This window comes from Eublepharis macularius, chromosome 6, assembly GCF_028583425.1.
Source record: "Eublepharis macularius isolate TG4126 chromosome 6, MPM_Emac_v1.0, whole genome shotgun sequence".
NCBI classification, from domain to species: Eukaryota; Metazoa; Chordata; class Lepidosauria; order Squamata; family Eublepharidae; genus Eublepharis; species Eublepharis macularius.
The window spans coordinates 67,055,013-67,074,712 of NC_072795.1; the positions used below are offsets into that span (position 1 = coordinate 67,055,013).

Below are 19,700 nucleotides of genomic sequence, written 5' to 3' on the forward strand. Positions count from 1 at the left end.
CTTGTTTTTCTTTATTTAAAATTGTACATTTAACTTGTGTACATATTAGATTGCAACCCAATGGCCATGCACAATTCAATTAAGCCTGCATACACAATTGATCTCAGACTAGGAAAGAACCATCAACAGCATAGAACTTTACAGATCGCTAAAACTGCTTACAGCAAAAACTGCTTACTACAAAATCTGCCAAAACAAAATTTACTCAGGCACATGTTGCAATTTACCTGAAGCTACAGGTGTGAGAGAGCAGATGCTCTGTGTCCCATCACCTCATACTATCACCTCAAGTTCTGTTTCCAATTCCTTAGTGAGTCATAATTAGTAGTTAGTGTTCAGGGGAGGGGAGATCCATCTTCAGAGGGACTGAAGATTGTTCATTGTGATCAATTGTAAAGTGGTACTTTGAGGAGCAAATAAGGCCAGCAACACCATTCAGCTGTGCATTTTGGTCAGTCAAATGGATAGGCCCTACAACAATGGACTCTAAGTTACTCAAAAGTCTCAGGTGCTAGAAGAATAAGTAACATTTCCTTGAGGATATGAGAAAGTGTACATATTAGTGAGTTACACAAGCCCTAATAAACTGAAACACACCACTATTTGCAAGTTAAAAATGTTACATAAGAAACTCTCCCCATTTTCTGTTCCGTGGTTACAGCCCAATTTGGAAAGTTGCCATCACTGACACTTGGACCTAAACACAGGTGTTCAGTCAGCAGTCCTTTTAAATCAGCCACATCATCTCTTTGATTTCTTTTTCTTCTTGCCTCGGTCTTCACCGCTGTCCTCAGCTTCACTAGCAGTCGGGGTGGATTCCTTTCTGATGACTCTTTTCTCTATCCTATATTCTTGTTCTCCCGTTCTAGGGTCCCCTTTCACAACAAACTCCCCATTGTGGTACGTAATGGAAACATCTGTCCTTGGATAGGTGCCATAAACCCTTCGGAGATCATCTTTCACAAATTCTGGTAGGTCTCGCCTTGGTCCTGTAACTCTCTCCAGCCTACCCCAACGGAGCTCCCCTCTCAGGGTGAATCCTTCAGGCCATAAATCACAACCTGGTCTCTGGTAGGTTGCATAAGGACGATAGTTTGAATAGGGGTTGTACAAAGGAAGAGGGCTCACCTGTGGAAAGTGCCAGTAAGGGTAAGGATGGAAGTAAGGATTTGCACCGTAGATGTGATGGTACTCCACTTGGTTTGCTGAATTATCACCATAGCCATTGTTACGGTCCATGACCACAGCAAGAGGCCTGCTGTAGAAGCTCTGCATCTGAACAGGGGGTAATATGGTCGTTGGTTGCGTTTCAAGCACACGATTTGGTCCAAAGGGGAGGTAGGTATAAGGGGAGGCCTGTATCATGTTTGGGTAATATAAAGCCATAGTCGTACACGGTACATAAGACAGCTTCTCCTCAAGCAAGTATCTGTCCCACGTAGTATCTCACCCTGTGCTTTCCAAAGCTGTGGAGACAGAGAAATTCTGCAGTTGATGGTAAATATGCAGTAGTCTACATATAGATGAACATGCTAAATATTAAAGGCAAAGGAATAAATAACTCCTTCATATCCAAGGAAAACAAGACATTGCTCTAGGATTTGTTCACAGAGGATGACTATTATTATTATTTATTACATTTCAAACCCGCCCTTCCCGCAAGCAGGCTCAGGGTGAGGTACAACAGTTATAAAAATATAATACAAATATTAAAAACAATTAATAAAACAGTTCATCATAAAATCAACAAACAGATAATAACTGTCCCAAGATGGGGTCAATTCCAGATTCCTGCCCATCAGCATTCAGGGGGAGGGAAACGGACAGATAATGTACAGCAACCCATACGTGGGTCAGCTAATGAATGGGCACTACATAGCCCTGTGCTGTACCCATATGTTGGGCAGCCGGCTGGTGGACAGTGTATAACCCCACACTTAATGGGAGGCTGGTGGGAGGCTCAGTGAGGATCTCATGTTGGCCTCAACCATATGCCTGGTGGAACATCTCCATCTTACAGGCCCGCTGAAATGATAGAAGATCCTGATGGGCCCAGGTGTCCTCAGACAGAGAGATCCACCAGGTTGGGACCAGGACCGAAAAGGCCCTGGCCCTGGTTGAGGCCAATTGAGCCTCCCTGGGGCCAGGGACCACCAGCACATGTTTTCCAGCTGATCGGAGCATTCTCCAGGGCACATACAGGAAGAGGTGGCCCCTTAGGTATGCTAGTCCCAATCCATTTAGGGCTTTATAGGTCAAAACCTGCACCTTGAACCGAATCCAGAATTCCACTAGCTCTACAACCAAGAGCCAAGTTCTGTACACATCAGATGTGTGAGTGATGGGAATTTGGGGCCTTCTAGACACGCAGGGGCCTAGTTTTTATGTAACCATTGTGTAGATAAAGCCTGCCTCTCCCCATGCTGTTTTTGGGTTCTGAAACTACCCCAGGGACTGGGAGCCACACATTGGAGCATACAGTGCCCCCATAAAGCAGTTTCAGAATGCAAAAACAGCACAAGAAGGCTGAAGCCTCTTCTTCAACGTACCACAGTTATCACAGAATCATAGAGTTGGAAGAGGCCATACAGACCTTCTAGTCCAACCCCCTGCCCAATGCAGGATGAGCCTAAAACATCCCTGACAAATATTCATCCAGTCTCTTCTTGAAAACTGCCAGTAAAGGGAGCTCACCACCTGCCGAGGCAGCTGATTCCACCTTTGAACTACTCTGACCATGAAAAAGTTTTTCCTCATATCCAGCCAGCACCTTTCTGCATGTAATTTAAGCCCACTGCTTTGAGTTCTATCCTCTGCTGCCAACTGGAACAGCTCCTTGCCCTCCTCCAAATGACAGCCTTTCAAATGTTTAAAAAGAGCAATCATGTCCCCCCCCCAATCTCCTTTTCTCCAAACTAAACATTCCCAAAGCCCTCAGCCTTTCCTCGTAGGGCTCAGTCTCCAGACCCCTGATCAGAAATGGGTGGGCTTGAATGTCTGAGAGCTGAACTACACGAGATAAATTACACGGGGAGAACATGTGATTGCATTTACATGTTTCCCCCGTTACTTTTCTGTTCACTCGCACACTTCAGCCACATGACAGTCAATCCCATGAAGGGACTGGCACAGGTTACCTCCCTGTTTCTCTGAGACAAGGGATGATATCCTATGATACACCTTCACATTGTGAATGCTCAAATCTTCCTTGGCAGTACAGAGCAAATTTGGTAAAGTTTGGCCCTTGTTTCCAATGGGAAATGCGATTTGGGGCTTTTGGGGGCCCTGGGCCGTTTCTGGACAAAATTTTACCAAATTTGCTGGGGATCTGCTCTTAACTGTCCTCTAACAACTCCCCAAGATTCATGAAGATTGGATTTCAGGAGGCTATCCAAGGGGATGGGGGGCATTTTGCAAAAGAACTCTACAAAATTTACAAGGGACATACTCCTGACTGCCCTCTAAAGTCCACCCCCCAAGTTCCATGAAGAGTGGACCCCCAAAGAAGGTGCCCCTAGCCATCTCCAATCTCAATTATTCCCTATGGGGAAAACTAGGGGAGCTATCTAGGGGACTAGGGTGGCATTTTGCAAGCAAAATCCACCAAATTTGCAGGGGACCTACTCTTAACTGTCCTCTAAAGACCCCTCAAGTTTCAGGGAGACTGGACCATAGGGGGACCACTTTATGGCCCTGCAAAGAAGGTGACTCCAGCCACCCCGTTTGTTTTTATTGTAGGAAAAACACTCCCACTGCAGAAACACATGGATCATGGTTGCCATGGACACAGGCACACTCTCAATTACAATCTACACATCAGACATCCCAACAGAACCAAAATTAAGCCCCCCCCCAAACCAGCATCCCCTGAGCAGGCTTACCAGCCACTCTCCATTAGTCTCTATTGTGGGGAAAAATGAATTCCACTGCTGAAACACATGAATCATGCCCCCCCCCCCAGGATCCAATCTCCCTGAAACTTGGGGAATCTTTAGAGGACAGAGTAGGTCCCCAGCAAATTTGGTGGATTTTGCTTGCAAAATGCCACCCCCAGCCCCCTAGATAGCTCCCTTAGTTTTCCCCATAGGGAATAATGGAGATTGGAGATGGCTGGGGGGGGCACCTTCTTTGGAGGACCATATAATGGCCTCCCAGGATCCAATCTTCATGGAACTTGGGGAACTTTAGAGGATAGTCAGGAGTATGTCACTTGTAAATGTTGTAGTTTTCTTTGGCAAAATGCCACCCCCATCCCCCTGGATAGCCCCATAGTTTTCCCTATAGGGCAGTGGTCTCCAACCTTTTTGGCACCAGGGACTGGTTTTGTGGAAGACAATTTTTCCACGGACTGAGGGGCGGGGTGGGGGGGAGATGGTTTCAGGATGATACAATTGTGCACTTTATTTCTATTATTACATTATATAATGAAATTATACAACTCACCACGATGCAGAATCAGTGGGAGCCCTGAGCTTGTTTTCCTGCAACTAGACAGTCCCATCTGGGGGTAATAGGAGGCAGTGGGTGGCAGCAGACACAGTATAAGGCCAGTACTCATGGACCGGTCATTGGAGAGGGCAGCAGCAGCCAGCCACAGGACACAGAGCCGCCCAGCAGCTGCACTGCCACGAGGTCTATATTTTTTAGCGCAACTGTGCAGGCAGGAGACCAGTGGAGCTTCTCCACTCTCCAGCAGCAGCCATGTCACCAGAGGAGAGGAAGAGGCAGGCAGAGGCAGACTGGGACAGATGGCAGGCAATGCTCATGGCGGCTGGCTGCCCGGCGGGCTCAGCAGTGACACAGCACACAAAGGTGTGAGGGCAGGGCAGGGCAGGGCAGCAGCAGCAGCTCCAGCAAGTGCAGCTAGACCGACCACAGCATGAAGCAGCAACTGCATGTGTGCCAGCTGGGAGTGGGAGGAGCGACCCAGAGGTATGATGGGAGTCAGCCGGCCAGGCAAGGTGATATTTCTAATGAAAAGTGCAGGGCTGGCCAGGCGAGGGGTGGCCGCCCCTCCCAAGACGGCAACCGCCTACTTCACCTGCTCCCTGGAGCTGGCTCTGCGCTTGCCCGCCACTCACCTCCTGTGTGGCCCGGTTGCTAACAGGCCATGGACTAGTACCCATCCGCAGCCCGGGGGTTAGGGACCCCTGCTTTAGGGAATAATGGAGATTAGAAGTGGCTGGGGGTACCTTGTTGGGGGGGCATAAAGTAAAATACAAACATGACAGGAACAGAAGGTATTAGGTAATAAGGAAAAGGAATACTTTAGTTTTTATAGCATAAACACTGCTTTTATCGGGGGAAGTGAAAATACTACATGTTGTATCAATACTAGCAACTTGCCAATCATGAGTATGCAAATGTCTAAACTGCTTGAAAGTACATATACAGCAACTTTGATTTCCCAGTTTAGTACAAACAGCCCCGAACAAAGTATCAGTCCTGTATGAGGATTGGACTACTGTGGCAAAAAAACAGATTTCTCTCAACCCACATTAGCTTATGACTTCCGTTCCAGGCAAATGCAGTGCTTCATAATTAGGGCTGTGTGCAGGCCTTGATTTTGCATGAGCATAGAAAACTGAGCTAGGTACAGAATAGAGCTTCGGCTTTCATTTTTGAAAGTGCCTATGTGGTTGCAAAGATATGCTTAAGTGTGTGACCTGAGTCAAACAGTAGGATTTTAGTCCAGTCATCTGAAGGGAGCTTTGACTCTTGAAAGCTTACATTCTGAAAACCTTGTTGGTCTCTAAGGTGCCACTGGACTCAAATCTTGCTGTTCTGCTGCAGACCAACACAACTGCCCACCGAACTGACCTAATCTTCCTGCAGCCAAAGAGTAGAGCTTCAGCAGGCCATAAGCAGAATTATGCCAAAAGTAGGTATACAGATTTGCTTAATTTGCATAACTCAGTTTTGTTGGAGCACTAAGTGAACTAACACAAGAATTCTACACCAAGTTAATTAAGAGTATACAAAATGCACTTCAGTACAACTAGAAGCACAGAATGTATGTGCTTATGATCACCAACACTGGTACATATATAAAATCAAAAACTCAAAAATGTGCAAGGAAGCCCTTACAAACCATGGCCGTTTCCACACTGCTTACCTTCTCTCGGAATAACCTGGAACATCACGCAAAAAATGACGTCGTGCAAATCTCGCGCGAAAAAACACGATCTTGCGCGTTTTTTGCTCGATGTTCCGGGTCATTCCGAGAGAAGGTAAGCAGTGTCGAAATGGCCCATAACTTCCCATGCATATTCAGTAGCCTCTGTTCATAACATCAAACCATAGCTTGACCGACTCATATGCTCCATATCCATCATGTTGCCACTTTTCTTCTTAACTAGTAAGCTACAGTATATTCTAAAGAGGAAATAATAATAACATTAATAATAATATTCGATTTATATACTGCCCTTCAGGATGACTTAACATCCACTCTGAGCAGTTTACAAAGTATGTTATTATTTTTCCCACAACAAAACACCCTGTGAGGTGGGTAGGGCTGAGAGAGCTGGAAGTTGTGACTGACCCAAGGTCACTCAGCTGGCTTCAAGTGGAGGAGTGAGGAATCAAACCTGGTTCTCCAGATTAGAGTCCTGCGCTCTTTAACCACTACACCAAACTGGCTCTCCAGTGGAGAAAGGGGACATAAACATGCTTAGAGCCAAGTGTCAGTCATGCAAAACCAAACCATGGTTTTGTTTTACGGGTGAACCAGTCCCTAGTCAAGAAGCCAGATTTGGATACAGCTTGATCCTCAGCAAGTCCTACAGACTTAAAGCATACTTACAAAGGCAGACCTGGAGTTCTGTATCAGGCTAATACTTGCTGTACACTCAGAGACCTTGAACAGCCAAAGCTTACTGTTCTGCTAAGATACATACCAGGGACTTATCACATGCCCAACCACTGAAAGCTGGAAGTCCTCTCACAAAGAAAACTTTCACAACAACATGTGCTTTGGATGTACGCACTACTACATACCATAATCAAAAGGCCTTGCTTGTTGGGACAAGTTTTGCTTATCCCAACTGCTGATAAGCATGCTGGTTTCCACTCTCACAAAAACTTTCTACAGAACAATCTATTTACACTCACCTGCTTTACCAGGACACAAGGATTGCTCTGAGTCAATGCAAATAGATACCTACATTCTATATACTAGAGTAGATGATTCAGGCCTAGCAAATGTGAGTCTCGGATACAGCAAATAATAACCTGGGCATGTGTGGAAGCATTTCTAAGATACTACTGAAAGCCCATGTTGACTTTACCCAATCCTACCTTACTGTGGTAAGCCAGTCCTTGATTGTACAACACTCTGAATATCAACTCTATCTCCTAATGGAAATGATGATGGGCAAGGGAAGCTAACAAGCACCTTACATGCAAGCAAAAGATAGGTCAAACAGAGGATCATATACCATGCAACATTTGTGGGGGGAGGGGAAAGAGCTCAGCATAACAAAGTTGTATCTTTCCATCTCACTCCACCATTTTATTTCAGAGTAAGGACAAAGTAAGAGACCCCTTCTTCCACTACAATTGCTTAGATTCCAAAATCTAGTTTACTACACGAAGGAGGCAAATATTCAAAACTGGGACCTACAGCCAAGGTGATGGCTAATATCTGAGCACACATCTCCACAAACAGACCATGCTTTCCCCCTCTAGTTGTCTGGCATCCAGTTTCCCATATCCCCCAATTCTTCATACCTCCCCACCAATCCCAGCCAGCCACAGTTGGCACCTGCAAAGATGGCAAGCCCAGCAGCTACCAAAAAGAGTCCCCATCACAACACAAAAAGTAGGCACTGAAGCCCAGTTACCTGCTTAAACAGTTCTCTTCCTGAGCTCAGATTCCAAACATTGTTGACACAAGCAAAGGACAAAGAAATAGTTAGCAACCAGGTGCAGCCTCCTAAAGGGGTGGGGAGTGAAATCCAGCTGGAGAAATCTCAAGGGCTCTGCTTCCCATAACAGAAGCTTCTGTCCTTGATATAGAAATTCAAGCAAAACATCTCAAAGAAGAGAATGGTTCCAATGTAGTAACTCCTCCCATGCTCTAAGGAAATACAGTTTCTAAGCAAAGATCAACAGCCATAAGCCTGCTGTTATGGCTGTTGCAGGAAGAGTCAGATCTGCCTTATCTCACATGAAACTTTCCCTATTAAGGCTTCCTCTAATCTTCTCTTTCAAACACTCTTTAAGAGAATAAATGAAACACTTATGAGAAACACTATTCATTCCTGTAATTTTTCCTCTGAACAGCCAGAAACATATAAGTGAACCAAGTATCTGCCCTAACAAAAGGCATCCCTTTAGCCCCCTTTCTCATTATGTAATTTCAAAAGAGATCAGCTCAGAAAGAAAACAGTGGATTTATTACCACATTTCTGAAGGTCTAAGCCTCACCTCTGAAAAATCCTTTCATCTCTGAAGTGATCCCATGAACAATCAGCAATATTGCTGTGTGCAGAAATATTTTTGGGGAGCCACAATTGCATCACAGTACTCTTTATGCTACTGTAAAAGATCCAGAAAGTGCAACTCTTACCTTGCGTGCTGCTTCATTGGCAGCCACTGTTGGCAAGTTCAGAGCTCTGCCACAGTATCCTCTGTAAACACTGCAAGAAGTAAATCTCTGTGATCAAATAGTGCAGTCAGTTAGGGCAGAAGAGTAACAGTGCATCCACGAATAGCACAGAGATGTAGGTAGGGTGGAACTATGGCAGAAGTAACTATTAAACACCTAGACTTATTGTTCTGGGAGACTTCAAATCCATGCTGAGTGTTCAAAGTCAGGCCCAGCTCAGGAATTTATAGCTTCCCTGGCTGAAAGAGGCCACGCACTAGACTTAATATTTTGCACTGAGCCTTTGAGGGAAGACCTTGGCTCAGCATTGGAAATTTGGCCAGAACCATTGTCAGACCATCATGTGCTGAAGGCAAACTTGAATATAGCCCCAGCACCCCTCAAAATGGGTCCACTTAAAATGATTCACCCACAAAGGCTCATAGATCCTCCCAGATTTCAAAATGCTTTGGGAGATTTTAGAATTCCAGACACATGCTCCACAGAAGCTGCTGTAGGAGCGTGGAACACAAAGCTCCTTGAAGCTATTGACACCATAGCTCATTGTCAACCCCTCCAGCCCTTGGGACAAAAGCCAGTACCATGGTTTACCATGGAGCTGGCTGACCTGAAGAGGGCTGGAAGATGTCTAGAAAGACGCTGGCGAAAAATGTGCAGGGAAGCTGATAGAGCTTGCTACAGAACATACTGGAGGATCTATGAAGCAGAAGTGAAAGCAGCAAAGTAACGTTATTTCTCGGTAACCATTGCATTGGCTAGTTCATGACCCTCCCAACTGTTCAGGATATCCAAATACCTTCTAACCCCTAAATCTGAACCTTTACAGTCCCAAGAACAGACAATTAGCTGTGAGGTTTTTACTAAGCCAGTTTAGTGTAGTGGTTAAGAGCAGTGGGACTCTAATGTGCAGAGCCAGGTTTGATTCCCCACTCCTCCACTTGAAACCAGCTGGGTGACCTTGGGCTAGTCACAGCTCTCTGGAGCTCTCTCAGCCCCACCCACCTCACAGGGTGTTTGTTGCGGGGATAATAACAACATACTTTGTAAGCCGCTCTGAGCGAGCATTAACTTGTCCTGAAGGGTGGTATATAAATCGAATGTTACTATTATTATTAAGTTTTTCGCTGATAAAATAGCATGCATACACTCTGATCTAGATGCAAACAAGACAGGAGAAATGCTTAATACACCATCTGGCCTACATTTAGACTGCTTTAAACCAATTACAACGACAGTCTTTAACAGGATCCTGGCATCTATGAAAGCCACTACTTGTGTGCTTGATCCTTGCCCTTCTTGGTTGTTAAAAATCAAGTAAAGATCACATAAATGAACCACTGAGATCTACTGTAAATCAATCACTAACTCAGGCCACCTTCCACCACTCAAACAGGCAGTTATCCATCCACTAATTAAAACACCATCCCTAGACAAAACTGATGTGGCCAATTATTGCCCAGTCTCTAACCTGCCCTTTCTGGGCAAAGTGATAGAGAGAGCAGTAGCTAGGGGTGCCAGCCTCCAGGTAGTGGCTGGAGATCTCCTGGAATTCCAGCTATTCTCCAGGTCATAGAAATCAGTTCCCCTTGAGAAAATGGGTGCTTTGGAGGGTGGATTCTATGCTGAGGTCCCTTCCCTCCTCAGCCTCTGGCCTCTCCAGGCTCCACCCCAAGAATCTCCAGGAATTTCCCAGCTTGGAGTTGGTAACCCTAGCAGTAGCTGACCAACTTCAGATCTTCTTGGAAAACTCTAGCGCTCTAGACCCTTTCCAGTCCAGTGGATGTTCTCCATCTGAATATAGACAAAGGCCATGTCTCCTTATTGCTCCTCCTGGATCTGTCTACAGCCTTTGACACAGTAGACCATGCCATCCTGTTGAGGAGTTTAGAAACAGAAGTGGGCATCAAAAGATGTGTCCTGGACTGGTTTAAATAGTTTTTCATGGAATGGGCTCAAAGGGTTGCCGTCGGAGATCATCTATCTGCAGAATGGAAACTAACTTATGGGGTTCCACAGGGCTCAATCTTATCTCCCATGTTATTCAATCTCTATGTAAAACCTTTAGGTGAACTCATTCGCAGCTATGGAGCGGGATGTCATCAACATGCAGATGACACTCAACTCTATATCTCGCTATCCAGGTCCTCACAGGATGCAGTAGAAATCTTAGACTGCTGCCTGATAGCTGTGGTGAAATGGCTGAAAAACAACAAACTGAAATCAAACCCAGACAAGACTGAAGTGATGCTTGTTGAGAAGGCAGAGATCTTGAAAGACTCCCCACTTTTGATGGAGTTCGTCTGACCCTAGCTGACTCAGTTAAGAGCCTAGAGGTTGTACTGGATCCAGCGCTAATACTAGAAAAACAAGTTAAGGCAATCACAAAAAAACGCTTACTACAATCTCACTCTAGCCTGGAAGATGGCTTCTTACCTCGACACAGCTGACCTGGCAACCTGGATCCATGCTATGGTAACATCAAAACTTGACTATTGTAAAGCACTATACATTGGTCTCCTATCTAAGTCAACTAGGAGGCTCCAATTGGTGTAAAACGCTGCGGCTCGACTGTTAGCAGGAGCAAGCAGGAGCAAGAACACCACTCCCATCCTACAGTCACTCCATTGACTACCTATCAGTTACTGTGCTCAGTTCAAGGTATTGGTTATTACATATAAAGCTCCACATGGCCTTGGCCCAGCATACCTACAAGATTGCCTCCCATCTTATATCCCTCCACAGCAGCTTCGCTCATCTGAACAGGGTCTCTTGCAGGTGCCAGCCTGCACATGGGCGAAATCAACAGTAGCCCGCACACGGGCTTTCTCTGTGGTGGCCCCCCAACCTATGGAACAGTCTGCCTGAGGAGGTTAGGAGAGCCCCCACACGCCTGGCTTTCTGCAAACGATGCAAAACCGTATTATTCAAAAAGGCTTTTTACTCAGATCAGAGTAGGGTTGCCAGGCCCCCTCAACGTTCTGGCGGGGGACAGGGGCTGGCACTTACCTTTGGGGAGAGGAGGGTGAGCGCACGCAGAGCTCGTGCGTGCCCCCCCCCCACAGGCACAATGACATCACTTCAGGAATGACATCATTGCGCGGCCCCTGGGCAGGCCCGTTTTCGGGTGCTGCGGAGCACTCCTTCGCTCCACCGCACCAGAAATGGGCCGTTCTGCTGTGGATTGGGCCCATTTTTGAGGTGCTGCGGAGTGCAGGAGCGTTCCTGCGCTCTGCAGCACCTCAAAATGGGCCCGATCCACAGCAGAATGGCCTGTTTTTGGTGCTGCGGCGCGAAGGAATGTTCCTGTGCTCCGCAGGGCCTCAAAAATGGGCCCAATCTGAGCTGAAATGGGCCTGTTTTTGGCTCTGCGCTCCACAGCACCTCAAAACGGGCCCGATCTGTGGCAGAATGGGCCCGTTTTGGGGTGCTGCGGAGAGCTCTGCAGCTGCTGAAAACGGGCCCTGTTTGCCATGGATTGTGCCTGTTTTGAGCACTGCAGAGTGCAGGAGCGCTCCTGCGCTCCACAGCAGCCCTGATGCGGGCCAAAACGGGCCCAATTCCAGCGGCTGTGGCGCATGGGAGCACGCCGTGCCGCGGGGAACACACAAGGAAGGTGCGCCCCCCCCCGCTGCTCAGGTAAGTAGGGGCGGGGGCGGGGAAGGTCCCCCGCCCCCGCCCCCACCAGGGGTCTGGGATCCCTAGATGGGAGGGATGTATTATAGGTAGTGGTCTCAAATGCTTCATTAATGAGTTAGGGACCATAGACTTCACCGCTATGTTGCCTTGCATATTATCTGTTGTACCTTTATTATCTACTCTTATTGTACTCTTATTATGTTGTACTCATATTATCTATGTACTCTTATACTTCCGGTACTTCATGTTTATCTAATGTCAGTCCTAGAATTGATTGTGTTCTGTTTCAGCTATTTTTCAACTCCGTAATGGATCCTTGCTAACACTACGTCTTTGTAAAATCCTATGACAATGTTGTGGAAATGTTCTTAACACTGTGTGGAAATGTTCCAGATACTGATTGTACTAATCTCACGCTATGTAATCCGCCTAGAGTCTCGGTGAGAAAGGTGGACTATACATAAATAAAATAAAAAATAAATAAATACACATACATAATAAATACAAAATACATACATACTATTCACTAGTACTTGAACAGAAGGTGCCAGGGTTGAACCCTGCCTAATGTGATACCTTTTGATTTAGAACCCTTCCTTCAACTCTTAGAAATGTGAGCAGCATTGTTATCTCATACTGAATTGCACTTATGACCAGGTTGATATCAGGACTGGATAGCTATGAGGGTTCAGGGCCTATTATGACCAAGTCCATCACCAACCCCCAGTTTGCTACTACAACAATGACAAACACATAGTTGCCACCACTGCTTCTTTCAGCGCTCTGATAGAGGAGGATTTCTATTTTACCTTCACCAGAATACATCTGATCCCCTGCCAGCCAAAATGGGTCCCCTTTTTTGGAAGTGGTGGTACACAGGAATCTGCCTTATTCTGAGTCAGACAGTAGGTCTATCATGGACAGTTTTGTCCTTTCACACTGGTAGTGGTTCTCCGGGGTCTCAGGCAGAAGTATTTCGCATTACCTACTAGCAGTTTAAAAATTAGCAAGGGTTGACAAGGATTGAACCTGTGACCTTATGCATGCAAAGCAAATACTCTGCCACTCAGCCATTGCTTCTCTCCAGCTGCTTGTCACCATTGCGGCCAGCCTACACTTTACCCTTCCCCATGAAGTAGTGACAGCTGCTCCTTGTCTCTAAAGCTGCTTCTTCACTGAGGGGAGGCTGAGAGTCTCTCTACACAAGACACCTTACATGGGAAACGCTCAAGTGATTTACTTTCTGTGTGGTCTTATATGCTAGTGACCTCTGTCTCCCTAGCAATGCATGTGTATCCACAATGTAAGATCTTTCACTTGAGTTTCCCTGTGTAAAATGTCCTGTATAGAGAGACTTTAAGAAGCAGAGCAGGCATGACTACTGCTCACTGATCTCCCTGCAGCCTATCGGGCCTCCCAGTGGTAACTTGCCAGGCCTCCATAATATCTGGAACAAGCCCTGCTTATGGCCATGAAACCTTGCCATCAATGCTGCATGTGTTGGAGAGAATGAACGGGGGAAGACTGAAAATGGAAAGGAATGAGAAAGATGGACAGCACAGAGAGAAGGTGGTCCACAAATGCCTGTTGATGGTGGTGAGTAATGTGGGTGAAGGAAAATACATCAGCCAAGATCCCAGCCTCTTAATTGTGCAGTATCAGAGGCAAAATTATTACACATTCTCCTTTTTGCCAAGCAGTGGAACATTTCAGGGGCAGTGTTCAAGTCTCCAGTACCATCATCCAAAGGGAAGTATGCCATCTCTGTAATAGCTACAGAGTTACAGTCAGAGCAGGGCAAAGCCAATACACTCCTATGAACAGACAGCACAGTAGCTACTTCTGCTTCTAAAGAGATGTTCCAGCCAGCTCTCAATTCCTCTCTATCAACAAACTGCTATCTTTGCTGTCCAGCTCCACTGTTCAGCTAGAAAGGTGCCATCTTCACCAAGCTCCAGTGGGTGGTGCAAGTGCTCGAGAACTACCTTCTAACCCAAACTGATGAATCAGCAATGACTGTCCTGAGGCATTAAGCAGTTATTTACCTACCAGAGAAACTATGTACCAGCAGCTATAAAAATATGGCTGAGGATCCAGACATATTCAGCCGAGGATCCACAGCCAAATCTGCAGGGGGGAGGGGCATGCGGCTTTACTAAAGCAGGCAGCTGGCTATGTTACCCACTGAGGAACTCCATGTGAAAGCTAACTAGTGGGATACATCAAGCCCATAAACCCGTATCACTTTCTCCTGTTGTCACTGCCCAGTCATGGTAGCTGATGGCATCAGTGTCCCAACTTCCACTTACACAAATACATTGGAATTTGATGATATACTGACTAGAAGGAGAGAATAATATTTTCTTCTAGCATGCTGGCCACAATCAAGATGCTTCACCAGGAGAAACTATTGGCCACATGCAGAAGAATGCGTACAGTTCAGCCTACAGGTGGTGGCACTGGTAACATCTAGAAATTATTTCCTTGTGTTAAATTATTTGTGTTGTTTTCCTGGTTCTAGCCCAGCTTGTCCACATTTGTAATGCTAGTAAGCATTCACAAGCATCCTGCTAGTAGAAAGCGAGCACAGCAGTTATTTTCCCATCTGTTGTATGAAGTGAAGCAATTCACACTTCTAAATGTGAGGTCTGTACCTGTGAAGTATCCATGCAAGGAACAGATGCTGAAGCGGCAAAAGGAATCATACAATCTACTCTTACCCTACACTTAACACTGCTGTATAGCCACTCAGTAGTTATGTGATACAGAACTCCCTAGAGAATTGTAAAAAGAAGAAACACACGTTTCTTTACAATTTATAAGTTTGGATTCCTACCCTCGCAGCTAATTATCCCTTCAGCAGACACCCACATAACCTTTGTGCCTTGTGCAACAGATTCATATACCACACAACCATTTCAAACCAATTTGCTATAGAGATTAAGAGCAGCAGGACTCTAATCTGGAGAACTGGGTTTAATTTCCCACTCCTCCGCTTGAAGTCAGCTGGGTGACCTTGGTTCAGTCCAAGCTTCTTGGAGTTCTCTCAGCCCCACTCATCTCACAGGGTGATTGTCATGAGGATTACAATAACACACTTTGTAAACCGCTCTGTGTGGGCTAAAAGTTGCCCTGAAGGGTAGTATATAAATGAATTGTTATTGTTATCAAAGGCATGCATATAAATGGTTTCAATAATAAAGCTTGGATTGATTGACAGTGTTTTTTTCTAGACTTCAGAAAATGCATCACTGAAAGTTCTTACCAAAATACTTTTCAGACGCTTTGATATTGTCATGCAATGCAAATAAATGCACTGTGCAGACTAAGGTGGAAAGGGGAGAGAGAGAGCAAAAAGAGATTAAAGAACCACAAGATCAACTGCATACAGACAGAAGCACTGTATGGCAGCTAAATAAACCAAGCAGATAAATTACACAGTTAGAGGAATGGCTACCAGAAACAAGTTTGAAACCATAGTTTAACAAAGGAATAATTAACCAAACAAGCCACAGCATGCAAGAAGCCTTATTTTAAGCAGAAGGAAACAAAAGAATAAGATCCAATCTCACAAAAAACTTGAGGCCTGCAGTCAAAAGTTTTGGCTGACAGATACCTAGGTTCACAGCAACATTTTTCCCTCCCCAGAAAGACTGTCTTTCATAAAAGTCTCAGCTATGTTGATTTCACCCCATAATGATCCTAAGCTTCAAGTATACATTACACTTTTTTGATCATTGAGAAGTTCCAGGGGTAGCATTTATCTGGATTGGTTTCCTTTGGAGAAAAGAGCACTTGCGTTGTATATGCCTCCATTTATGCCTTTCTTTTTTAACAAATGTATTAGAACGACGATGCACTCCTACAGGACAGCACATTCTCTACCCCATAAGCAATCCCCTGCAGTCCTACATCCCCAGGATGCTTCAGCCAACTCATCGTACTATCTTTGCCTCTGCAAAGCAGGACACATACCTACCTCTCCCTGCAGCTAAGAGGGTAATCACCTCTTGGGCACCTGGTCAGACCTGTTTGTCGCAGTAAAGGCTCACTAAGGAGATACCTATAACTGTAGAGGTGCATTATCATTCCTTTTGTGGTGCAGGATACGATGATGCACAATAATCCATTCAAGTCTAACAGTAATTCCCTCCTTCCTTCTTACTGACCTCTGTCACCCCTCCTCCCTTTTACCCATCTCTCTCCACCCCATAATGCAACTGCTATTAAGCCACAAATACAGGATAGTACAAAGTATTAATCGATTAATTAAGAATATGCAGCATATTTTAAGAAAACGGTTGCTCTCTAGAAAGTTTCCCTTGAACCAGAACAGGAGTATAAAATTTATAGATATAAGCACTGTGATGATCACTAATAAGTCAAACTGCAGCCTACATGCAACTTGTATCAGAGAGACCTCACTGAAATTTGTGAGGCTGCTCAAGTGAATTGCACTGATGGTCATCTCTTCCCATAAGGTTTGAAGGAAAGCCTTTTCAGCTTATGCTCAAGGCATCTCTCAAATCAGTGAGAATTAAACGTTATTTATTTGTGTTAATTTATATTCTACTTTTGTCACTGGGACTCAAGGCATATTACACAGTGTAAGTCAAGATGGAACAACCAATAACCAATGCAATAGGATTTGGATTGCAAAAATGTGAAAACAGAGCATACGTATTAACATGATACAATTAGACAATGTGAAAATTACATAGCAGCATCCTATTTACAGCAACAGGCAATATGAACTATACAGAGTGGTGTAAACCATTTGTTAAAAAAATTGTTATAGTACAGCCCTGTTACCTATGTAGAAAAGCCCTTTTGAATAATTCAGTTCATATAAAGCCAGAAAAATGAAAGCCTTCCTGACCTCATCAGGCAGGCCATGTTTAAGATTGATTTCTGCAAGTATCGTACCTATCTAGGAAGACAGATTATAATGAAAATACGCAGAGGAACATCCTGCTGCTTCCCCCCCTCACCTTTATATAAAACTATACCCATTTAATTTTTTAAAACTTTTCTTACTCTGGCTAGCCTTTTATAAATAGCAGTTAAAACATGCAACTTGACTCTAAAAAAATTACATGCCTTTTAGAATTGCCATTGACTAAACAAAAAGAAACAGCATGCTTAAAACATTTAGCTGACATTAGCCAGTGCTGGTTATTTATTAGTTAAAATAGTTATACCACCACATTTTCACTTGTAGCTCAAATAGCTTACAATCCCAAAACATAATAAAAACCACTCCATAACCCACCCCAAAGAAACCCTGCTCCTATTAAAAGCCATAGCAAATACCCCAACCTTATAGCACCTCTTTACAGCATCCATGAATAGCATAACAAGATGGAAATGAGAGATATTAGGCAACAGTAACACCCATTTTCAGATTCACACATCCTAGGCCATAAAGAACTTTAAAAACTGTAACTAATACCCTGAATACCCAGGAGTATCAATTTTAACCCAATCTGTATCTTTAACAATTACATCACTGATAGATCCAACATACTAGCTGCATAACAGGAAAAGCTACAGGATGAATTTTGGCTTTTGGTAAAGCTACTAAAGGTACAGCAAGTTATTTAGACCAAATCAATACTATTCATTAGTCACAACTCACAAACCAGATTACAAAACTAAACTCAGCATGCTTCAAGCTAGATAAGAGTAAGTGAACCTCTTTTGGCAATATCTCTGGTTTGTAAGCAATTTACCTTGTACAGGTGCAAGGGCACCACAAGAAGTTAGAGATAATAGTACAGTATGTATTTACCAATACCTAAAATTACTAATTTATGTATCAGTTTCAACAAAACAGCTGTAGTACAACTTACCAAACTTTTTTACTGATTCAAAAAAATAATTACCTTCTGTAACCCAATTTTTCTCCCCTTCCAACAAAGAAATACAGTTTCTACTTTGGCTTCACACTTGAACAACCATAAGTTGTAGCTGCCGCTTTTTCTTGCTCACTGCTTTATAAATTTGGCTAAGTGGCTACCATTAGCTAGTTGCATCAATCACTATGTTAAACACCTGAGATAAGTTAACTATCCTGGATGTATTATTATGCAAAGAAGGCACCAATGAATATGTAAGTAATATATAAAGGCAGAGAGAGAATTCTAGGATCTCACTAGCCTAGGAGTCTTATGCGACTTTTAATTCCTTTGAATCCTTCTACATTGCACGTCCAGACTTTATATGTCATGTTATCACACCAGCTATATTAGCATGAATTCCAGTAAATAAAGTCCTTTTCTTGTAAGGGAAACTCACACTGAGACCAGGACATATTTGCAAGAATTAGGGATAAATATGAAGGGGAACATAATAACCATCTTTCTGTGACTGACTCATTTATGATTCTGATTTCTCAAGAAGACTTGCTAAAAGAATGATTATTTCCTTCATCCGGTCTCACATTCTTTTTAGACTATTCTGGTTTTGAGGCATAGTCTTGTTGCCTTAAGAAATAGGATCTCATCAGAATGCCACTCAGATTCTATAGCAACCTTTGTGAACAGTAACTCGGGCAACACTCAGCAACCCCAACAGAGCCCAATCAAGTATACAAACTAGAATATGCAGAAGATTAAATATACCGATCCAGGATCTGATTAATGTATTTTGATTTTTAGGAGTATTTAAAGTTTGAGTTTTCTAGCGTATGTATTTGAGGGTTTTTTTGCAGTAAAATTGTGTGAGGTAGAGAAAATGTAATGGTTGGATCCCGAGGAACCCTTAATGATTTCTCAATGACACACAAACACGCACATGGCAGCGTTGCAACGGAACCTATACAAATCAAACAGATATTCGATCCTACTTGATTGTTTTGTATTACACACGCACACAGCCCCCCTGTATCTGTATCCAAATATGTAAGGCAGTCTCCGTGGCTTTTATTACTGAAACTTTGGTAAGATGCAAAATATTTCAAACTTACGTACATCTTTTTTTTAAAATTCGCTACAACGTATTACTAGTAAAGACTGAAAGAAGGAAACAAGGCACGACGACGAGAATCAAGCCAACGAGCCTCAGCAGAAGTGGGAAGACTTCTCCAGCTCCTCCAATTCCCCCGTTCCCACAAAAAGCAGGGCACAAGAACTGGCTACTTTCAGGTGGGTAGCCCTCTTGCAAGAGTTGAGTCTCGTAGCGCCTTAGAGACCGAGATTTTCGGGGTATAAACGCTTTCCAATGAGACCAAGCTCCCTTCGTCAAATACAAGAATTGACCAGCAGGAGTCCAGTAGAACCTATAAGACTAATAACATTTGTGGTAGGGTATGAGCTTTCGTGAGTCACAGCTCGCTCGTTCAGCGGCCAGTTACTGTAACTTCCGCCAGTGCCTGCATCCAAGATGGTATCGCAAGAAAGATGCGTTCAGTGTCAAAAATGGCCGCCCAGTGGGCGTCACTTGACGCTGTGTG

The 19,700-nt window shown here is 44.3% G+C and overlaps 1 protein-coding gene across 3 annotated transcripts; it reads right to left on the reverse strand.

The window, feature by feature from the left end:
* Positions 1–9: 9 nt before the first annotated feature.
* On the reverse strand, positions 10–19,616 carry C6H10orf95 (chromosome 6 C10orf95 homolog). 3 transcript variants are annotated; one of them, XM_054983675.1, is made up of 2 exons: positions 19,219–19,616; positions 10–1,466 (listed from the first exon to the last, which is right to left on the reverse strand). In XM_054983675.1, exon 2 carries the CDS (start codon positions 1,384–1,386, stop codon positions 742–744), a length of 645 nt encoding a protein of 214 aa, XP_054839650.1. In that variant the 5' UTR covers positions 1,387–1,466; positions 19,219–19,616; the 3' UTR covers positions 10–741. The 3 variants fall into 3 exon arrangements, with proteins under 3 accessions (XP_054839650.1, XP_054839652.1, XP_054839651.1); XM_054983677.1 differs by lacking the exon at positions 19,219–19,616 and adding an exon at positions 7,845–7,874; XM_054983676.1 differs by lacking the exon at positions 19,219–19,616 and adding an exon at positions 6,806–6,844.
* Positions 19,617–19,700: the final 84 nt, after the last annotated feature.

Excerpts from the sequence above, each read along its gene's own strand:
- C6H10orf95 (XM_054983675.1), bottom strand. The coding sequence starts at position 1,386 with ATGGCTTTATATTACCCAAACATGATACAGGCCTCCCCTTATACCTAC.